At 38.9% G+C, this 16,793-nt stretch overlaps 1 protein-coding gene across 34 annotated transcripts in view; it reads left to right on the plus strand.

Annotated features, from left to right (window-relative positions):
- The window catches only part of CCDC171 (coiled-coil domain containing 171), a 269,930-nt gene that overhangs the window by 155,845 nt on the left and 97,292 nt on the right, over positions 1-16,793 (plus strand). For all 34 annotated transcript variants that reach the window (XR_006281477.1, XR_006281476.1, XR_006281478.1 and 31 more), the window contains one exon: positions 15,707-15,838. Coding sequence is in view for 31 of the 34 variants with exons in the window: in XM_043514804.1 (XP_043370739.1) it covers positions 15,707-15,838 (132 nt within the window). In the remaining 3 variants the exon portion in view is untranslated. The remainder of the gene's footprint in view (positions 1-15,706; positions 15,839-16,793) is intronic.

A 16,793-nucleotide genomic window follows, 5' to 3' on the forward strand; every position in this document is an offset into this window, starting at 1 on the left:
CCCAACCCCCTGTCCCAGCCCAGAGCTCCCCCCCCCCGAATCCCTCATTTCTGGCCCCACCCCAGAGCCCACACACTGAGCCCAGAGCTGGTATCCCCTGCCACATCCCGCCCCAGCCAAGAGCCCCCTCCCGCACCCTGAACCCCTCATTTCTGCCCCCATTCCAGAGCCTGCACTCCCCGTCAGAGCCCTCACCCAACCCCCTGTCCCAGCCCAGTGAAAATGATCATGCAAGTGAGGGTGGGAAAGAGTAAGCGACAGAGGGAGGGGGAATGGAGTGAGCAGGGGCGAAGCCTTGGGGAAGGGTGCGGGGTAAGGGTGTTCGGTTTTATGCACTTAAAAAGTTGGCAACCCTACTAATTATACACAGACATCCCTATGTTAAGAGAATGTTATTATGATTGAAAAGTCAAACACTCAAAAGTTAGGAAACAACAGAATTAAGGTTTTGGCCCCCTTGTGTATAAGCATTAGGACAGTCTTTGTTTACATTGTCACATATTATTTTTCACAGGATTTCTGCCTCTATCAGTATGCAGTTTTGCATTATCCTCATTGTTCACTGTGTGGCCCCATATCTTATTTTCTGCACACTGTTCAATCCCTGCTCTGAAGATAGAATTATAAATTTCCTCATGGGCTTTTCTGTGGCATTTACCACAATAGTATCTAAAAAAAACATTAATTCATTATTACAATGCTCCCCTAAGGTGAGGGGGCAGCATTATTATCCCCATTTTACGGGATGGGGAGCTGAGGCACAGAGACTAAGGTGTGATGGGGCAAGGCCAGATGGCTATAGAAAAGTAGTGGGAGATGGATATATTAGCTTCAGGCTAAACAAATCCCTGGTACCAGGATAAGTGAAATGGCAGCTGCTCCAGGTCAATTAAGACACCTGGGGCCAATTAAGAACTTTCCAGAAGGCAGGGAGAAGGCTAGGTTGATTGGGACACTTGAAGCCAATCAGGGGCTGGCTGAAACTAGTTAAAAGCCTCCCAGTCAGTCAGCTGGGTGTGCATGTCAGGAGCTGTGGGAAGAAGTTGCGCGGTTGGAGAGGCTGAGTAGTACACACCATATCAGGCACAAGGAAGGAGGCCCTGAGATAAGGGTGAAGTGGAGCTTGAGGAAGTGAGGGCTGCTGTGGGGGAAGTAGCCCAGGGAATTGTACATGTCATGTTTCTAAAAGGTCAGCTACCATAGCTAATACTATTAGGGTCCCTGGGCTGGAGCCCGGAGTAGAGGGTGGGCCCGGCTTCCCCCCTCCCCCGCCCCCTGATTAATCACTGAAACTGGGAGACAACAGAGACTGTGCAAGGAAGGATAACTTCTCCTCACCTCTCTTGCTGGCTTATGATGAAAATGTCTCTAGAGAGAGAAGTGTTATGTGGAGGGTCACAGTGAGCCTCTGAGGCTAGAGAAATCTGCCAGGAAATGCGGGACCCACGGAGGCAAGGACAGAGCTTTGTCACAAAGGTTAAAAGTTTCCACTAATTTTGGATGTCCAATTTGAGACACTTAGGACCTGATTTTTTCAAAGTGCTCAGCATTATACAGTACTTTAGATGTTCAAAGCGTAGCACCTGTATGACTCCATTTGCAGCTGTAAATACTCAGCACTTATACAAATCAGACCCCAGTGTATCAAGTTGGTTGCAGAACTCATGGTATCATAGTCCACACAACAGTGAGAAGGGGGCTCTGTTGAAGTGATATACTCTGAATGATTACTTAGGTGGAAAGTGATCTTTCTTTCTAACAAATCCTAAAATATTAATTTATTAGTATTATTTATATCCTGACAGATAAGATGGATCTTCCTCTATCCTTCATTTAGATGTTAAGAACCTTTGTCATTTTTGCTGTCAACACATGTTGAAAATTCTTCATACAGAATTTTTGGTTCCTTCTGAACTATAGTTTTTAAATGTGCCCCATCCGATGAAGTGAGCTGTAGCTTACGAAAGCTTATGCTCTAATAAATTTGTTAGTCTCTAAGGTGCCACCGGTACTCCTTTTCTTTTTGCGAATACAGACTAACACGGCTGCTACTCTGAAACTTGGTGGGCTTTGTTTACTACATAAATCTATCTTTTTAAAAAATCTAAAATTTTATAATCTGAAAGTCCCCCTGCCCTCCTTCTCCAGGTTAGGAGGTATCTTTTGAGGCTCTGGATAAATCTGCTTTTATTAGGTTGGTGTTTGGTTTGAAGTGCAGTTTTCTGTTCATCCTCCTAGTGGAAGGCAAATTATTTGGAGGATAGGGAAATGGATTAGAGTTTTATGAGCTTTGTGGACTGGTTTCTTTGTGTGGATTATGGTTTGTTGGTTGACTACTGTTTGTGTCTGTGTTGGTTTGCATTTTTAATTATTTGTCAAGGCACCCCGAGTCTGAGGTAGCTGTTCTTTTATGTGTCATACGTTGAAATATTTGTTTTTATTTATACTGGATAACAGCTGTCTTGCATGGTTGATTGGAAAATTTATAACAGAATCATCTTTGTTTAATCTAAAATATTAATGGCATATTATACTGTTTGTTTTTTCAATTACATAAAAAAACTTTCTTGTGTTCATAATGAGGACTGATCCTTTTTGATTGGAGTGTCACAACAAAGTGGAAGAGCCAGAGAATTTACACTAAAGTCAATGTTGCCATCTCTCATAAATTTACTATGTGACTTGTGATATTTGCTGTTTTTCTTTAAACTCCCACTTGTGGACTGGAGTCAAGTGAGTTACATGATAATCTTGGGTTTCCTTAAAAAAAAAAAAAAAAAAAAAGGCAATTTTTTAACCCTCATGCATGTGGAAAAAGTTTGAAAACATGGCTTGAGTATACCCCAAACATAAGAAAAGCAGAAAGCAAATAAAAAGAAGCTCTTTTTAAAAATCTCATGATTTTAAGCCAACCACATGACTTTAAGGCCTGACTCATAATTTTTGAATGCTTGGGACTGGAAATACTGTAAGACATTTCATACTGGGAACAAAATAGCATTAACCACAACTGTATTTACAGTGGTCATCTATACCAGGGTGTGATTAACCCATTTTTCATTTAAATAAATAAACTATAGAAAAAATGTGACTAGCACAGTTTTTAAAGAAAAATCTTTAACTGCACGGATCAGCAAAATTCTCCTAAACTCTAATTTCAACTTCAATTCATTGTTGTAAAAGTTAAAATACCAGAGTGAAGTGTATGCTATAATAATCAAGTTTTTCATAGGTTATACTTAACACTCGCTCTACTCTTCAAATGTAATTGTTCATACTTTTCTTGACAAAAACTTTTAAATAAGTTCATTTAAAAATCTAACCGTTTATTAAAAATTGTATTATGAAAAACTTGAAAAATTCTCAAACATTTCCCACTAAAAGATCATAAATATTTTAGCATAAATGTGTGTTGTATTTAAGTTGATGAGAAACCATATTTCATTAATACTTTATATATTTCCTAGTAATAGGACATTACTGCACATGCTAAACCTGTTCTTTTTACTGACTAACTTTATAAACGCAGTACTTGAATTACCAGTTATAATCATAAAACCAGCCAGAGCAATAGCTGAGCTCCAACTCTGCTGAAATCCTCAGCCTTGATTTCACATCTCCTCTCAATGTGACTGTTGTAACTCCCTTCTCTGAGGCCTCTCTAAATCCCGGCTTTCCACACTTCTTCATGTGCACAATCCTGCCATGGCAAATCATCCCAATGAGTCCATTCATGGTCATAAAGTTGTGAACACTCCCCCTATACTCTTAACTGTTTTTAATCCAGATGCACCTTGTAAGTTGGTGGTGTTCTGACCCTCATCCAACACCACTAGCTATTGGCAGCGTAGGCTCAAAAACTTGCCCTCTTCTTGATGTTTAGCTTTGTTAATGAATTAACACAAAATAAACAACTCATGCTCAAGCCCAGACCCTAGGTTTCTCTGCCCAGAGAAGCCACTCCTTTAGTCCTGATGGGTTAATGAGCTGCACCTGTCACAGTGAGTTCGCAGAAATCATTTAGCATCTCCCAGCAAGGTTCCTACACCTGTTAACAGAATAACCCAGCTGCCCTTCCTAAAGTGGCATGTTGAGAACAGTTCAGAGATCAAACACAGGTCACCAGTGCGAACAAGGGAACACGGGGAGGTAGGCTGGAAGCAACTCATCCATATCTATGGAGCAGTTCACAGGTTTAATAAAGTTCTGCTTGTTCAACTTAACCTGCATTCAGCTTCACCCTGTGCTAATGAAACACTCAGGAGCAATTCTCCTCCCACACGAAAATCCCTTTCTGCATTACATTTTCAATTCATAATCACATTCATACACATTTCTTCTTAAAACAGTCATATTCAAGTGCCATATGTAAGAACCAAAGGACCAGTGTTGGAACCCCCTGCTCTTTACCCATCAACTGTCTTTTTTTTTCAAATCTCTCTTGAAAACATCTCTTCTCACCTTGTCCTCTATTCCTAATTTGTTTCCCTTTGCTAGTTTTTTATTTTAACTTTAACTGTATTTATTTTTATAATGCATATGGGGGATACAATTTGTCTGAAAGAATGGTTAAAAAATGTAGCAGCTATTCTGTACAACTGATGTGTATCTTTGTGTATATGGAAAGTAGATTAGTTTAGTTTAAATATTAACAGGATATTTTTTCTCGTGATTCCTTACATTTGTGGTTTAGTGTGTAAAATGTACTGTTGTCTAAAGATTAAAGGTCTCTAGATGAGAACTTATAGAGAAGACTAAATGACAAATATATTGGCTTACTGGGCTGTTTCACATAAGCGTAACTGAGAACAAGCTTTGACCCTTCGGTTGTAATAATTTTTTTTAAAAAATCACTGTTAAAGTTGGGAGGCTCGAATTAACCCTTTTTTGTTTTTTTCCTCAGAAAATCAATGCAACTGTGTGTGTGCAGGGGTGAGATTCTACTATATGTTTTAATGCTAAATTATTTTTTTGAATATAGAACAATGGGATAGGAGGAGTTGAGGTGGGACTGTGGATAGCTTTAAGAATAACTAATGTGATAGCAAGTCTTGCACCCTCAATGCTAGGCTGCTACCTCGGGTGTAATCTGTAGTGAAGAATTCATTTACTTTATGGCAGTTGTTTTATGGCCTGTAAGAAATCAGTTTACAGCAAGGTTTCAATCCAGCTCCCAGTGTCCATTTCACTAACACCCATTGCAAGTGACACTCACTGGCATAGTCTGGGTATACCGAAAGAAGGACAGGAGACACCTGATACGGATTTTAATCAGGCTGCAACTTTATTATATAGATGTCTGGGACTACCTGGCAGATAAAGTGTACAGTGCAGGCAAATCCATGTTTGTTCAAATCATTACCCGGGGCTTTCACCAGCCCCCCTTCATTTTCCATCCAGGTCCCCCCAGCCAACTCATGGCTTGGACCTTACTATCCACCCCCTTCGTAGGAGGGTTAAGGTGGGCTGTGAGAATGGGGGGGTTAGCTCCCTGCTGTACCAATCATAGGAGTCCCCAAACCTCCCCCCACAGCCCCGTTCTGTTCCTTTATCCAGCACCTCCTTTTAAGTACTTTACCAGGCCATTTATCTGGCCACTGGATGCCTTCACTATGGAGTACCTGCACAGGACATCCGATACAAGGAGGTGCCAGCAATTTGCTTGGCTGCCTCTCCCCAACCCAGTTGGGTTCCCAGACATCTCCCAATGGCCTCTTTTATAGCAGCCCCAATAGGTGAAGCCCCATTGTCCTGAAAGATCACATTGTCCCTTGTACCATGCCAGGATGGTCAATGGGAATCAGCAGCTGGGTTGTCCTTGACCAGGTACCGCAACTGCCCTTTGCGGTGGGCAGTATAGGTGACTAGCATTCTGGATCCTTAAATTGAAAGAACTCATTAAAAAACAACTTCTTGCATAGCTCAACTGTGTGCCCAGAGCCAAGAATCTCCATGCCACCGACTACATCATATGCCGAGGTTCCATAGAGCCAGCGGCATCTGCTCGGGTTCATTGCTAGCTCCTGGTGCAAACTCACGAAATCTGTCAAACTAGAAACGAGACAAGGCGTCTGCTATGCGTGGAACAAAGGGGCTTCCCACGCCCAGGGCTTGCACCTTTATAGCCTTCAGACCTCACATTACTGTGGGGTGTGTCAGCGCCACAAAGCTGACCACCATTCACCCTTTGCAGCAGTTTCTGACCTCATTTCTCCCCTTCCCCAGCCATAAAGCTGGCTCTCCTTTGGCAAGCCCAGCCAACATTTGCCCCGTTTCAGATACGGTGCAGTCGGTCTCACCAGTTAGACTGAGAATTGACTGGGCCAGAAAACAAAGGCCAACATTTCCATACTTGAGTGCCTATAGCTAGGCTCCCTAATCTATATTTTGACAGTATTCTTGCCAGCAAGTTAAAGAAGTATGGGCTGATGGATGGACTATAAGGTGGATAGAAAGTTGGCTAGCTTGTCGGGCTCAACGGGTAGTGATCAATGGCTCCATGTCTAGTTGGCAGCTGGTATCAAGTGGAGTGCCCCAAGGGTCGGTCCTCAGGCCGGTTTTGTTCAATATCTTCATAAATGATCTGGAGGATGGTGTTGATTGCACCCTCAGCAAGTTTGCAGATGACACTAAACTGGGAGGAGAGGTAGATACGCTAGAGGGTAGGGATAGGATACAGAGGGCCCTAGACAAATTAGAGGATTGGGCCAAAAGAAATCTGATGAGGTTCAACAAGGACAAGTGCAGAGTCCTGCACTTAGGACGGAAGAATCCCATGTACCGCTACAGACTAGGGACCGAATGGCTCGGCAGCAGTTCTGCAGAAAAGGACCTAGGGGTTACAGTGGACGAGAAGCTGGATATGAGCCAACAGTGTGCCCTTGTTGCCAAGAAGGCCAATGGCATTTTGGGATGTATAAGTAGGGGCATTGCCAGCAGATCGAGGGACTGTTTCCCTCTATTCGACATTGGTGAGGCCTCATCAGGAGTACTGTGTCCAGTTTTGGGCCCCACACTGCAAGAAGGATGTGGAAAAATTGGAAAGAGTCCAGCAGAGGGCAACAAAAATGATTAGGGGGCTGGAACACATGACTTATGAGGAGAGGCTGAGGGAACTGGGATTGTTTAGTCTGCAGAAGAGAAGAATGAGGGGGGATTTGATAGCTGCTTTCAACTACCTGAAAGGGGGTTCCAAAGAGGATGGATCTAGACTGTTCTCCGTGGTACCAGATGACAGAACAAGGAATAATGGTCTCAAGTTGCAGTGGGGGAGGTTTAGGTTGGATATTAGGACAAACTTTTTCACTAGGAGGGTGGTGAAACACTGGAATGCGTTACCTAGGGAGGTGGTGGAATCTCCTTCCTTAGAAGTTTTTAAGGTCAGGCTTGACAAAGCCCTGACTGGGATGATTTAGTTGGGGATTGGTCCTGCTTTGAGCAGGGGGTTGGACTAGATGACCTCCTGAGGTCCCTTCCAACCCTGATATTCTATGATTCTATGATATTTGGCTTCTAAATAAAAGTGGCCTGATGTTCAGAAGAGCTTGAGCACACCATCTCCCTCTGACTTAAATTAAATCCATGGTGCTTAGCAGATTTGGAAGGCAGCCACATTATTTAGAAGTCTAAGTATTGATTTAGGTGTCTAATTTTAGGAATTCAAGTTTCAAAATTTTTGCCTTAACTAACTTCACCCCCCAGAGATAGTTCTTTCTGGACAGGGTTGAGAGACACTGGCAGGAAAATGTGGGGAAACAGGAACTGCTGCTGTGGGTGCAGTGTCTGTTCTTTACTTCAGTCTCCAGTAATGTTCATCTGACACCTATTGCAAATGAGTCTGCATGTGCATGTGGAACAAACAAATTACAAAGGACATAGATTAAACTTTAAAGCTTCCAAATGGCTTTGGAAAGGACTTATAGTAAGAAACAAGCTATCATATTTGTATCTGATCATATTAAATATGAAATATTATTTTCTTCTCTTTCCCCTTCCTTCAAATTAGCACCTCTCCCCCTTAATTTTAACATTTTGTAAATTGCTTTTGTTTTCCCTCCCTATTAATCTGTCTTTCTTGATCCTTGTTCCTAAAGATCAGTTGTGCAGGACATACAGGTGTTAGCACAGCTGGTTTGCTGATGACAACTCTGTCCATATAGCTGTCTAGTGTGTCATCATTCATATTGTTCAGTGTCATTCTGACCTAGCCAAGCTAAAAATGGTACTCCAGCTCAAGAGGGATTTAAAAACCTTGACAAACTAAAGATAAGACATTGCAGAATGTCATATCCATGTGCTTAACTGTTTTCAGTTTAGACTTATCTAAATAACCAATTTCAGAGCTCGACTGTCTTCATTCTTTTGGAAGTCTGAACATTTTTTGTGTAGTTTGCCTTAAGTAAGGAAATATCCTTGTGTGGAGGACTGTGAAATTAGTTAATGTGTTAGCCATTATTTTCTCCAGACATGGGTTCATTTCCAGCCCAAGGTCATTGAAATCTGTTCATAGGGGACATATTATAGTACACAGCCCACAACTACAGCATAGCTTTGGCACAATGGTTAGTGTTTGCTAAAGAGGGTCTGGATCAAATTAACATCTTATCCAACAGAGCATGGATTTTTTGTGGGGTAGTGTGCACTATAATTCTAGTTAAGCACAGGATTGTACTCTTTCACTCTGACAATTAATCCTATGACTTTGCCTAGCTTTTAAAAAAATCCATCAGTTTTATATGAGCCGTGTCTCATCACATAACTACTGTTTATCCAGCAATTCATGTTGTTTAAATAATAACTTGTAAGATTTGCTTTAATATCGTATTGTGACTATATATGTGTTTTGGAAGAGTAGTTTATGCATGACAATATCATGAAAAAGAGCCTCTTAATCTGTATAATATACAGCAATTTTTAACAAGTTTTTCAGTTAAGAAGTTAGGTTTTTTTTTCCAGATGTTAATTTGGAAATTATGGTGTTATTATAACAGATATCAAAGATATCAAATTACTATAATTCTCCTCTGAGTATTGTCAGTGGGGCTCTTACTTCAGGGGATGTGCATGCACCCTCTACGCCAAGTAAAAAATCTCCAGAAACCAGCCCCTCTTGGAGCTGTGCACACACTCCTTCGTTTGGTGAGTGGTTGTGTAAGAAGATAGAGTTGTGATAATAAATATACCTGTAGCAGTGAGATCAGAACCATCTTACTCTTTCTCCCTATTGTATGGCACCATTTCGTCAAGTTAGGATTTCTTGCATTTTAGTGTAGTTTGTTTATTTCATTAGGCTCTGTGCCACTGTGTAGCTTGGCTGGCTCCATTCCCAACACCGGTTCCAATCTGATTAGCTCCCTTTACCTGTTGTTCATCTTCAGCTCCCTGATGGTGGACTTAAATTGCTCAAGATTTAAGAAGTGCAGGCCTGTCATAGGCAGTCCCAGCTGATTGCCTCAGCTCCAGCAGCTACCTTATCAGCCTCTGCAAGCAGAGGCGTTGAGGGAAGTTGCTCAGATCTGTCATAAGGTCTGATCTAAAATCTGCATTGAAGAAGCAAATGGAAAAGGGTGTTGCTGACTGTCTGGGCTTGGAAGATCTGAAGGCTGTATGGCTTCAACGGAAGAGGGAGCACAGCTAATGCAAATAATCTTTCTATTCTCATTCAAATGTGAAGACTCAGAGTAGGCATGAATTCAGGGAGGAGTTTGCACCAAGCTGAGTCTGGAAGTCTGTCTGTGCAGCAGCACTAAGGAGACTTAGAGCTGCTGAGGATTCTCGTTGTAGATGGTTCTATGCTCCCCACCCCAGTGGGGGGGCTGGGGCATGGAAGGGACAGTGCTTACCTAGCTGGTGAGCTTGCCCAGCACAGCAGCTCCTTGGAATTGTCTAACCAGTGCAGCTTTGGCATCTTCAAGCCGCAGATCATCCTCAAATGTGAGATTAATTTCTCAAGGTCAATCTCGTTATCAGGGCTGAAGTGCAAAATTCATTCTGAGGGCTCTCCCCGAAGCTGTCTTTATGTATAGACTATATTAGGGCATCGTAGATATCTCCTATGCCATTGGTCTTAGCCTGCTGTGCTGCCAGATTATACTTATGAATTCTTTGCCTGAACCTGATGGGGGTGAAAGGGGTAGTTTTAAGTTGTTGGATGCCAAGTAATTTTGTTGTAAAAGTTACTTAAAATATTTAGTTTGGAGAAACAAGAAATAGTAGGCCAACTCTTACTGACTGTTTCTCTTACTACCAACTTGGAAGTGTGGCTCTCACTGTTTAGTCACAAGAGTGCTTCTACATGCCTTAGGGGACATCGTCATCAAGACCAAGCGAAAATAATCACAATTATTAAGGAAAGGAAAAGAAAATATGAAACAATACAAATGATAAACTGACAACGTCTGTTATAATCTCTTCTGTATGTCTCTGTGCTTTTAATAGGGATTATACTCCTAAATGGGAACACCTCTGACGTGTGCGTTCGTCTTGGTAAATTAAGACCTAAGTATATTGTTTCCCCAAATTATTGTGAATGCCAAAGAAAACGTTCATATAATCTTAACTCTGTCCACAGATCCATGTACATGATAATATCCTTTTTAATTGCGTGATCACTTGCTATTCCTCAAATAATATATACGTATATTTTAGAACCTTAAGTGTATGCATAGAATCTTCTAGTATTGTATGTATGCTAAATACACATTCAAGTCATTTATAAGCAAGACATACGATGAGTAAAGCAATAGCTCCATACACAATACAGTATCCACAGTATATGAAGTGGGCTTGTCCCACACAATGTGCACCTCATTCAGTGCGGACTTTGGGAGATGTGGTCATTCCCCCATGCAGCTAAATTGATTGTATGGTTGTGAATGCTGCTGTTAAGGTTTAGATGTTTTTTTTTTAATTTAAATGCCACTTGCTATTTTAAAAAGTGCCAAGAAATGTTTGTTGTTTATATATCAAGTACAGAAGACATGATGTGGTATAACTTTTTTCTTGGCACTCATTTGGAATGACTTGCACAACTCTCTCATTGCTTCCTAACTACTGAGTAACATGAGCATCTCACAGTCACACAGATAAGATCTTTACACTAGACCATATTACAGTTTTCTCTCCCTTGATTTGTAGGTATCATGTACAATATGCTATGAAGATCTATACAATTAATTGAAAACAAAATAGAGAACAAAAAGTTTTACAGCACATTTGGCATTACTTTTAAACATTGAAGATGAATTAGTACTTATTAAAGGACTGTTCTGCAGGCCTTATGCCGAGTAGCACTTACACCTGTAAGAAAGTGTTGATGAATCAGGCCAAAAGTAAGGGACTAAAATCTCTAATTTACCATATTTACTGAGTGGCACTAAAGCCCACAGACAGACTAGTGCATCTTAACCTTGACTTTAAACACCCTTGAACGTAGTCTTGTCAGTGTCAGTCTTGAGCAAGTATTGCTAGTTATATCACATTGTGTGGTGGGGAGACAAGGGTGTTGGTGATGTAGGTAAATGGGAACTAGGATGCAGCCAAAACTATTTCCACTTGTGACCAGCACAATATTTTAACCTCTACTTCTAGACATGAATGATTAGTGCATTGAACTCTGTGTTTCATCTACACATCTAACCTAACTTTTAATTGCATGTTATGTTCTTGATATTACCTTTGATCTGAATTCATCAGTGCTTTATTGATTTAAAATTGAGTGGGTATAGTATTTACACCGAGTTTTTTCAACTCTTCCAAGTCATTAAAAAGTTAATCAGACTGTCATAAATCCTTATTTTCCACTGTTTCAAAATGTTTTCATGGTCTGTTGTTTTCATGGAGTTTTACGGATCCATTAAGTTTTAACCCATTTTCCGGTACCATTTTTTTTAAAAAAATCCCAGATCCTGCAAAATTACACATCTAAATCTAGCATAGTGTATATGAGTATTTTTGCTTTTGAGGTCTCCCTCTCTAAATTCCTTTCCTTGTATAGGATGGTGAAAGCAGTTTTGCACACTGTTAGTCATTGTAATAAATCTATTTGTGTGGACTTTTTTGTTGTTGTTTTTTTAAGGACTCAGTCCTACAGTTCTTTCTCAGGCAAAACCTCCATACTTGTGGTTTCTCTTACAGATCCAAATCAGCTATCATGTGTTTTGTGATACTTTTGCTATGAAAGAGTCTATACAAAAATAAATTGTATACTATTTGCTTTTCCTCTGCTGCAATCTGTGAGTAAAAATATCTTCTATGTTTTATACAATTTTGTATCAACACAACTGTTTATTCCACAATTTTTTTTTCTTAACTTAAAGTTTCACTTTGCAAACATTCTACTGACTTCCTCAGAGCAATAAAATACAACACCTCCTCCTGAGTACAGATCCATCATTCTAGCACTCAAAAGAGTCTTCAAGGTTTAGAAAACATTTTTACTTTCAACTTAAAATCTTGAAAGGAAAGTCAGTGGGATTAGACATAAATGCATAAAATTTTAGCTGTATGGATCCTTCTACAGAATTGGGGCCATAATGACTTGTCACACCGTGAATGGGTGGTCAATTGAAAGACTGTGCTGACTTTATTGGTGAAGCAGCATAAAGATGTTTGCACAGTATGTGGTCTGTAAATAAATAAAAGACTTCAGTTTTCTGCATTTCAATTAAACCATGACAAATACAATATATATGAGACTCGACTTCTCAAAAGGAAAGCTCTGCATATCTTATCTAAGCAAAGCGTCCAAGCGGATTGAAAATAAAATACATCCTTTTATATCTAAAAGATTTAAAAAATTATGAAATATTTCAATTGGGAATCTTGGTATCAGGAGTGATACGTTTAAGGAACTAATGGTTCCTTTCTGATGTTGTGGTGTTAATTTACATTTACTATATTTTAAAAAAATTGCTTGTTTTATTGTCCAGTGAGTGTCAGGCCCCAGTAATGAAACACAGCGCCTGACACTAATAGGGTTAAAAGGATCTATGCTATGCGTACTATGCTGTGCATTATACCTACATTGCTTATACATTGTTTCCCCCCCCACCCTCTTCCCCCAGTATTAGCAATCTGCTTTTGTACTTTGACATCAGGGATTTCCCTAGTGAATTTTGTCACAGAAAAAAGAGAATCATCAATATCGCAGTTAAACTTGACTTTCAAAGCTAATAGTATCTCATTTGAGGGCTCAAATTTAATAAATTTTCTTTGATTCTGGGTGAGTTTTTAAACATCAAACAATGAATTGGCCAGGGTGCAGTAAAATATTTAGATCTATTGACTATGGTTCAGAAGGGTAGAAGGCAAAACACTGGGGTGGTTTGATGTTGATAAATTCTTAGTACCTTAATCCACATTTAATGTTTTCTCTTATCTGTGTGCATATTAACAACTAAAAGAGCCTGAAAAGCTGATATATAAACTATAAAAATTTAAATCAAATATATATTTAAAATAAGATGTTTGTATTCTATTAAGCACAGTTAGTATCTGAACAGCATTACACATTCTGACAGAAGACCCTGGAGAATTTATTTGTTCCACAGGACTGTATATCCTGAACCTAGTACACTGTGTGTGGAAAAAACGTGTGGCCTATACTGTTGTTAAAATTGCATTATAGTGCATATGTTTGGCAGCCACAGGTATTGACAGGAATTCTTTAGGTCAGCCTGGGAAATGTAGGGCTCCCTACTCCTATATACGATAGCAGAGAATAAAAAAAAAATATTTCTAGCCCTGTGTATCTATAAAATTACACACACACACACACACGCTTGTTTAATCACAGTATATTTCAAATGTTGTGACACTCATGGAGTATGTTCTTCAGTATAATCAATCACAGGTTTCAGAGTAGCAGCCGTGTTAGTCTGTATTCGCAAAAAGAAAAGGAGTACTTGTGGCACCTTAGAGACTAACAAATTTATTAGAGCATAAGCTTTCGTGAGCTACAGCTCACTTCATCGGATGCATTTTCGGAAATGCATCCGATGAAGTGAGCTGTAGCTCACGAAAGCTTATGCTCTAATATGCATCCGATGAAGTGAGCTGTAGCTCACGAAAGCTTATGCTCTAATAAATTTGTTAGTCTCTAAGGTGCCACAAGTACTCCTTTTCTTTTTAGTATAATCAATAGCATTTTAAAAAGTAGAAGCAGTTAAAAGGAGACAAATGTCATCTAGAATTTTAAATCAGTTGAATATCTTTTAATTTAGGATGGATTGGATATTTTTGAAAGGTTTGGCTCTAAGTAAGAGAAGCTGCCCAAATTTATATTTGTAAATTGTGTTGGTAAATGGTATGTTCTGTCATTTTATTAGTCCCTTCTAAAACTATGCATTGACAATAAAAGTCAGTAATGATCTTTGCCATAGTAGCTAACCTTATGTAACAGATAGAATGTATATCATATTAGTCTATAATATAATTCAATTCAGTTTAACTACTGGAATTTTATTTTGTAAGATCCAAAAATAGTGTAAGATTAGGAAAAGGGCATATTAATAATTACCTTTTGTATCAAATAAAAATGGGAAAATAGGATGTGTACAGTTTTTACATATGTGTTGTATGTGTAATATATCAAGTACAGTATATATTACACACCAATATACACTTACAAAATATAATTATTCTTTCAGTATGTGGGGAAAAGCTGTTTTTAGTTAATAATGAAAGTATTTCTTACTAATGTGACACAGTAACATGTCTGGATATTTAAAGGGGAAATATTCATCATATTTATTTAATTATTATTATTTAATTAATATTATTATTATTATTTAATTGAGAGTTCTACTTATGTATTTTTATCATTTTCATGGCATATAAGTTTATATAATGTATTAAAAGCAGTTTTTTGCTTAGCCAGCAGATGGCAGTGTGATACCAACTGCATATGGTTACATTTGTCAACATAAGTAGGACTCTTTCACATGTATATTTGGGGGAGGGGGGGATGGTTGGTTATTTTGTTTAATTTTTACCTTTCGCAATCCTTAAAAATCAAACTATGTAGACTTTGTACAAATACTACTGGTTTCCTTTTCCTTGTTTAGAAGGTGTACACCTAAGTTAGCTAATACTAATATTTATTAGTTCCTTTATGTGAATCTGCCGTTAGAAATCTAACAGGCTGTGCAATTAACAGAAGAAAAAAATCCTGCTACAGGTAGATTTTTATTTCTGTTTTAGGAAGGATTTCAAATTTTGTTCTGAGGCTTTATTGAATTTGTACTATTGAACCCCTCTACAATGTGAATATGATTTCCATGCAGCAGTCAAAACTTATTTATCATCTCTGTTCTTATGTGTTGTTGCACAGTACTTTATTAATAGTTGATGATTGTTGGATGGAAAGTGTAATTACTGCCTACAATTTGTTTTCTTTTGTGTTAGGTGTTTTAGGAGGGAAGGATGTGTAAAATTTGTCCACCAGTTGGAGTGAAGCCCTCAGTGACTCTTCTTCCCTTCTCATTTCAGTCCAGAGGAGGATGCTTTTTCTTCTTAGCATTCTCTCCCAGCGCTCTGAATTAGAGATTTATTTGCAACGAAAAATCAATTAGTCCTAAATTTATTCATGGATTTCAGGTCCAGCGATCAATGCAAGTCCACTCAGTGGGCTCAAGGGGACCCAGTTCATCCCAGTTAATGTGTCTGAAGGGGAATTACCATTGATGCTGGGTTTTTTTCCCTTTAGGTCAGAGATCAGATCTCGCTGTCACGGACTGCGGCAACCAGGAATGACTTCACCCTGCAGCTACCCAAACTGCACCTGGAGACCTTTGCAATGGAAGGGCTGAAGGGCGGGCCAGAGGTTGTAGCATTTCAGGTTAGAGTCTAAATAACCTTTTTTTTTTTTTTTGCAACTGAGACAGAGAGAGAAACAAAACTGCTTTACGTGGAGAGAACAAAAGCTTCAAAAAATGTTGTAGTCAACAGCTAAAAAGAGAAACTAATTTCCTTACATATCTTTGAATGATATAATTCAGAGACTGTTAGGAGCTTTTAATATTGGAGATGAAATATTAAGTAATTGGAAAAAAAACAAATACCACAGAAAAAGATGTAAAATGTTATATTTGAAAAGTATTGTTGGGAAAAGCTTCTTTCCTATTTAATTTAACCTGAGCATGACAGAAGAATAAAGAAAATAAACTATTTCTCCCTGCTTCTTATAACCTGTTTAAGAATTTTTTTCTCTAAAAATTAAGAGATTACTAAAGATTTAAACTGTCAAAGAATCAACATTTTTAGAGCAGTACTAATTTATGTAGAATTGCAGTTTAGAATAATCAAGCACAGAAAATATTTTGTTCTTGTAATCCCTGGTTTTAAAGACGGGCATGTTTCCATGTCTACAGAGTATTAATTCATTGGAGGGGAGCAGTGGGGGAAAATTGGTTTGAACTAAAGAAGGACCCCATATTCAACTCTAAAAAATGGACTGTGTGTGTTTTAGCTTTTGTCTATTTATGCACACATTATCCCTTACTCTTTTTATAGCTGTTCAAAATGACTTCATTCTTGTGCCACAGTACTGCTAAACGGCAGAACATTTTGTGTTTTTGATTCAGAGAATGGATAGGACAGTGAATACATATTTCTTTCACTGTGCTCTTGCTATGTACAGAAAGCAAAAGTGTATTAATTTGTGTGCAAATTGTAGGGATTTTCACTTCATATGTCGCACAGTGGATGTACTCTTCCATTTTATTCATTTTTAAAACAAAGTGAACTGTGTAGTCCGTAAAAGGTACGCGACTGAAGCATGAGGGTTGCACACC

This window comes from Dermochelys coriacea, chromosome 5 (genome assembly GCF_009764565.3).
Source record: "Dermochelys coriacea isolate rDerCor1 chromosome 5, rDerCor1.pri.v4, whole genome shotgun sequence".
NCBI classification, from domain to species: Eukaryota; Metazoa; Chordata; order Testudines; family Dermochelyidae; genus Dermochelys; species Dermochelys coriacea.